The following is a 6,614-nucleotide window of genomic DNA, read 5'->3' as shown; positions in this document are numbered from 1 at the left end:
CTGTCCTCAGACCCTCTGTCCTCAGACCCTCTGTCCTTAGACCCTCTGTCCTTAGACCCTCTGTCCTCAGACCCTCTGTCCTCAGACCCTCTGTCCTCAGACCCTCTGTCCTCAGACCCTCTGTCCTCAGACCCTCTGTCCTTAGACCCTCTGTCCTCAGACCCTCTGTCCTTAGACCCTCTGTCCTTAGACCCCTCTGTCCTCAGACCCTCTGTCCTTAGACCCTCTCTCTGTCCTTAGACCCTCTGTCCTAAGACCCTCTGTCCTTAGACCCTCTGTCCTCAGACCCTCTGTCCTTAGACCCTCTGTCCTTAGACCCTCTGTCCTTAGACCCTCTGTCCTCAGACCCTCTGTCCTTAGACCCTCTCTCTGTCCTTAGACCCTCTGTCCTAAGACCCTCTGTCCTTAGACCCTCTGTCCTCAGACCCTCTGTCCTTAGACCCTCTGTCCTTAGACCCTCTGTCCTTAGACCCTCTGTCCTCAGACCCTCTGTCCTTAGACCCTCTCTCTGTCCTTAGACCCTCTGTCCTAAGACCCTCTGTCCTTAGACCCTCTCTCCTCAGACCCTCTGTCCTCAGACCCTCTGTCCTTAGACCCTCTGTCCTTAGACCCTCTGTCCTTAGACCCTCTGTCCTTAGAGCCTCTGTCCTCTGTCCTTAGACCCTCTGTCCTTAGACCCTCTGTCCTTAGACCCTCACATCGTACAAGGAAACACTTCCAGAGAAACCCCACAGTTTAAAGGAACATGGGAGAAACCTCAGGGAGAGCAACAGAGGAGGATCCCTCTCCCAGGACGGACACATGTGCAATAGATGCCGTGTGTCAATCAAAGAGATAATACATTTCACAGCGTAGGTAGACCACATGTTTGGAAATGCTTGTGTCTGTAATAAGAAGATGAATCCACGAGGATGTCAACAATCCTGTGGGAGCCATCAGGAAGTAGCATGATGAGAGTCAGGCAGGACCACAGAGACAGGTTCAGCCACGACTCCAAGTCCAGGACTCAGATCAGGACTCAGGACTCAGGACTCAGGTTCAGCCACGACTCAGAGTCCAGGACTCGGGACTCAGGATCCAGGACTCAGGACTCAGGACTCAGGATCAGCCACGACTCAGGATCCCGGCGTAGATAGACACCAAAAAGAGATTTGGGGAAGCTGGGTTATTGGGAACATGAGAGTACACAGGTACAGACAGAGAGAAGGAAGAAGTGAGGTGTCCCTCGACAGTCTAAGCCTATAGCAGCTAAACTAACGTGTCTACGTGCATGCACTCCCTTAGGATAGGGTGAGGGAAAGGGTAGCAGGTAAGAAGTAAGGAGCAGAGGTGGAGAGGCACAACGTGTCTTACTTACCTAAGTTCCCGAACGCAACTTTTATTTAAGTTCCCTAATCTCTTTATACTCACTTAAGTTCCCTTAGGCCCTTATTTAAGTTCCCTTATTTAAGTTTATTTAAGTTCCCTTATTTAAGTTTATTTAAGTTTCCTTATTTAAGTTTATTTAAGTTCCCTTATGCCCTTATACTCTCTTAAGTTCCCTTATGCCCTTATTGAAGTTCCCTAAACCCTTTATACTCTCTTAAATCCCTACTCTATGATCACCCTAAGTGCATGCTTGCATGCCTAACTCTAAAGTGTCTGTGATTTCCGAGCCGCCCCTGAATGCATCACAGTGTTTCTGGGGATGAGATCCAAACGCTGATGAAACGAGAGGATCTGAAGCACTGTTTGTTTTCTGTCTCTGGAGCGTTACCACGGTGACCGGCTGTGTTTAACAGCAGGTGAGGGCGGGAGGAAACTGCTGGAGCATGACAGGGAGTACAGAGAGAAACACACACACACACACACACACACACACACACACACACACACAGATTCCTGAGAGGTGGCGTCAGGGCAGCTGAACGTCCTCGGGGTCCGGTCAGGGCGGGTGGAGACAAGCGTGTTGTTTGGGCTGCAGGAACATTTCTTCTTCTGTTTCCTTGCTCTCTTCTTCAGTGTTTCCAGGTCAGACACACACACACACACACACACACACACACACACACACACACACACACACACACACACACACACACACACACACACACACACACACACACACACACACACACACACACACACACACACACACACACACACACACACACACACACACACATTCCCAAAGATATTGAAGTGACTGTTATTCTGTATTTATTGATTGTTGTGTGTTTATCTTAACGTGTGCAGATGTATAAATGTGTCTGTTGATTGTGTATATATAGGATATACATATTTTATACATATTTGTATTTTTGTATTCTGGATTGTTGGAAACGGTATTTCGATCTCTCTGTGTCCAAACTGAGAGATTAACACTAAAGTTGACTTTGACTGCAGAGAATATAGAGGATGCCTTAGTGTTGAGAGTTACGGACCCTCCTCCCCCAGACTTTACCACCACTGAGGGGCCAATAACCCCGGCCTGAGGCCCCAGTCTGCATCGGGTCCTCCGTCACACTCCAGAGTTCCCCAACACCCCCCCATCATTCAGGCTCCCCAACACCCCCCCATCATTCAGGCTCCCCAACACCCCCCCATCATTCAGGCTCCCCAACACCCCCCCATCATTCAGGCTCCCCAACGCCCCACCATCATTCAGGCTCCCCAACACCCCCCCATCATTCAGGGCTCCCCAACACCCCCCCATCATTCAGGCTCCCCAACACCCCCCCCATCATTCAGGCTCCCCAACACCCCCCCATCATTCAGGTTCCCCAACACCCCCCCATCATTCAGGCTCCCCAACACCCCCCCATCATTCAGGCTCCCCAACACCCCTCCATCATTCAGGCTCCCCAACACCCCCCCATCATTCAGGTTCCCCAACACCCCCCCATCATTCAGGCTCCCCAACACCCCCCCATCATTCAGGCTCCCCAACACCCCCCCATCATTCAGGCTCCCCAACACCCCCCATCATTCAGGCTCCCCAACACCCCTCCATCATTCAGGCTCCCCAACGCCCCCCCATCATTCAGGCTCCCCAACACCCCCCCATCATTCAGGCTCCCCAACACCCCCCCCATCATTCAGGCTCCCCAACACCCCCCCATCATTCAGGCTCCCCAACACCCCCCCATCATTCAGGCTCCCCAACGCCCCCCCATCATTCAGGCTCCCCAACGCCCCCCCATCATTCAGGTTCCCCAACACCCCTCCATCATTCAGGTTCCCCAACACCCCCCCATCATTCAGGCTCCCCAAACACCCCCCCATCATTCAGGTTCCCCAACACCCCCCCATCATTCAGGCTCCCCAACACCCCCCCCATCATTCAGGTTCCCCAACACCCCCCCATCATTCAGGTTCCCAACCCCCCCCCATCATTCAGGCTCCCCAACACCCCTCCATCATTCAGGCTCCCCAACACCCCTCCATCATTCAGGTTCCCCAACACCCCCCATCATTCAGGCTCCCCAACACCCCCCCATCATTCAGGTTCCCCAACACCCCCCCCATCATTCAGGCTCCCCAACACCCCCCCATCATTCAGGCTCCCCAACGCCCCACCATCATTCAGGCTCCCCAACACCCCCCCATCATTCAGGCTCCCCAACGCCCCCCCCATCATTCAGGTTCCCCAACCACCCCCCCATCATTCAGGCTCCCCAACACCCCCCCATCATTCAGGCTCCCCAACACCCCCCCATCATTCAGGTTCCCCAACACCCCCCCATCATTCAGGCTCCCCAACACCCCCCCATCATTCAGGCTCCCCAACACCCCTCCATCATTCAGGCTCCCCAACACCCCCCCATCATTCAGGCTCCCCAACACCCCCCCATCATTCAGGTTCCCCAACACCCCCCCCATCATTCAGGCTCCCCAACACCCCCCCATCATTCAGGTTCCCAACACCCCCCCATCATTCAGGTTCCCCAACACCCCCCCATCATTCAGGCTCCCCAACACCCCTCCATCATTCAGGCTCCCCAACACCCCTCCATCATTCAGGTTCCCCAACACCCCCCCCATCATTCAGGCTCCCCAACACCCCCCCATCATTCAGGTTCCCCAACACCCCCCCATCATTCAGGCTCCCCAACACCCCCCCATCATTCAGGCTCCCCAACGCCCCACCATCATTCAGGCTCCCCAACACCCCCCCATTCATTCAGGCTCCCCAACGCCCCCCCATCATTCAGGTTCCCCAACACCCCCCCATCATTCAGGCTCCCCAACACCCCCCCATCATCAGGCTCCCCAACACCCCCCCATCATTCAGGTTCCCCAACACCCCCCCCATCATTCAGGCTCCCCAACACCCCCCCATCATTCAAGCTCCCCAACGCCCCCCCATCATTCAGGCTCCCCAACACCCCTCCATCATTCAGGCTCCCCAACGCCCCCCCATCATTCAGGCTCCCCAACACCCCTCCATCATTCAGGCTCCCCAACACCCCTCCATCATTCAGGCTCCCCAACACCCCCCCATCATTCAGGCTCCCCAACACCCCCCCATCATTCAGGCTCCCCAACACCCCCCCATCATTCAGGCTCCCCAACACCCCCCCATCATTCAGGCTCCCCAACACCCCCCCCATCATTCAGGCTCCCCAACACCCCCCCATCATTCAGGCTCCCCAACGCCCCCCCATCATTCAGGTTCCCCAACACCCCCCCATCATTCAGGCTCCCCAACACCCCCCCATCATTCAGGCTCCCCAACGCCCCCCCATCATTCAGGTTCCCCAACACCCCCCCATCATTCAGGCTCCCCAACACCCCCCCCATCATTCAGGCTCCCCAACGCCCCCCCCATCATTCAGGCTCCCCAACACCCCCCCATCATTCAGGCTCCCCAACACCCCCCCATCATTCAGGCTCCCCAACGCCCCCCCATCATTCAGGTTCCCCAACACCCCCCCATCATTCAGGCTCCCCCAACACCCCCCCCATCATTCAGGTTCCCCAACACCCCCCCCATCATTCAGGCTCCCCAACGCCCCCCCCATCATTCAGGTTCCCCAACGCCCCCCCATCATTCAGGCTCCCCAACACCCCCCCCATCATTCAGGCTCCCCAACGCCCCCCCCATCATTCAGGCTCCCCAACGCCCCCCCCATCATTCAGGCTCCCCAACACCCCCCCATCATTCAGGCTCCCCAACACCCCCCCCATCATTCAGGCTCCCCAACACCCCCCCATCATTCAGGCTCCCCAACGCCCCCCCCATCATTCAGGCTCCCCAACGCCCCCCCATCATTCAGGCTCCCCAACACCCCCCCATCATTCAGGTTCCCCAACACCCCCCCATCATTCAGGCTCCCCAACGCCCCTCCATCATTCAGGCTCCCCAACACCCCCCCCATCATTCAGGATTAAGAAAGTTCCCTAAAGTCGACTCATTTTAGTTCCCAACCACCCCCATCTAAACATCGTAACTCATCTTACTTTCCCAACACTCCGCACTCATTATTGTTCCCTAAATTCTGTAATTTAATAAAGAACTTATTTTAATTCCCCAACTCCACACTCGTATTTTATGATGCCTCTGGTGCTCAGCCCCATTTTGAGAAAAAAAGTCAGAATTTTTTGAAAAAGTCAGGGTTTTGAGATTTTAAGAAAAAAGTCAGAATTTTTAGATCTTGAGAAAAAAAGTCAGAATTTAGAGAAAAAAGTCTGAATGTTCAGAAAAAAGTCAACACATTTTCTGTTTTTTCACGTTTCTGGTTAAACATTTCTTTATTGATACCCATACTTTGCTTTGGTGACAGTAAAACTCCTCGGGGTGAAATACAGCTAAATATCTCCTCTAATGGCACATTTCCACTGCAGGGCCTAGCACGGCTTAGTACGGTATAGTTAGGCCTTGGTAGGCCAGGCTCACTTTATGCTACGTTTCCATTACAGTTTAGTAGCTGGGGTAGTAACTATAGTAACGCAGTGTAGGCGGAGCCGTGACGTCACCTTCAATGAGAAACACAAAACCAACACAGCCGTTAGCTGTTAGCACTCAGAGCTCACAGCTCCTCATATCTGTTCAGAAACTAGACAGAAGTTGAACAAGTACAAACCACAGACTGCCTGTGTCATGGAGAATACAGTCGCTGCTTTATTTATGTCTGTATAGGCCGTTGTTGTGAGTGTGGACGGAGCAGCTACAACGTTAGCTTAGCCTGATCGATCCGATCTCCATTCAGAAAACACGCATTTTAAAAGGTGTCTCTCCTGCCGTCTGTCTGCAGACTTGTCAAAGCATTAATTCATGGTTGTTACTAACCGGTATCAGTATGTTGTTACTTCATCATTTAGAAACGTGTATTACAATTACATCACGGTAACATATGTTCATGTTGTTGTAGTTGTAGCCCCCTTGCCGTCACTAGTTTAGCATATTCAGCCCGGTTGTTGGCCCGGTAAGAACCTCGATTTTGGAGGGCCAGTAAAAAGGTGAAAAAGTAGCCCTGAGCCGGAACTACCCCTAGAGGAAACGCAAAGAAAAACGTGCTACGTGCTGCAGTGGAAATGCGCCATAACATCTTAACCTCCGTCTATAAAGTCCCATGATGCATCTGGTTCTCAGCCCCATGTTCAGAAAAAAAAGTCAGGATTTTGAGATATTG

At 53.4% G+C, this 6,614-nt stretch overlaps 1 protein-coding gene across 1 annotated transcript; it reads left to right on the top strand.

The window, feature by feature from the left end:
- The first annotated feature begins 1,665 nt into the window (after positions 1-1,665).
- On the top strand, positions 1,666-5,373 carry LOC117475787 (extensin-like). The gene is made up of 2 exons (XM_034122132.1): positions 1,666-1,729; positions 2,540-5,373. The coding sequence occupies exons 1-2, from the start codon at positions 1,666-1,668 to the stop codon at positions 5,371-5,373; spliced, it is 2,898 nt and encodes a 965-aa protein (XP_033978023.1).
- Positions 5,374-6,614: the final 1,241 nt, after the last annotated feature.

This window comes from Trematomus bernacchii, unplaced genomic scaffold (genome assembly GCF_902827165.1).
Source record: "Trematomus bernacchii unplaced genomic scaffold, fTreBer1.1, whole genome shotgun sequence".
In the NCBI taxonomy this organism is placed as follows: Eukaryota; Metazoa; Chordata; class Actinopteri; order Perciformes; family Nototheniidae; genus Trematomus; species Trematomus bernacchii.
Note: the sequence above shows the minus strand (reverse complement) of the source record. Positions and strands in the feature narration are given on the sequence as shown.

Coding starts and splice junctions, on each gene's coding strand:
- LOC117475787 (XM_034122132.1), top strand. CDS start 1,666: ATGCATCACAGTGTTTCTGGGGATGAGATCCAAACGCTGATGAAACGA. Junction 1,730..2,539: donor ACGAGAGGATCTGAAGCACT/GTTTGTTTTCTG, acceptor CCCATCATTCAG/GCTCCCCAACACCCCCCCAT.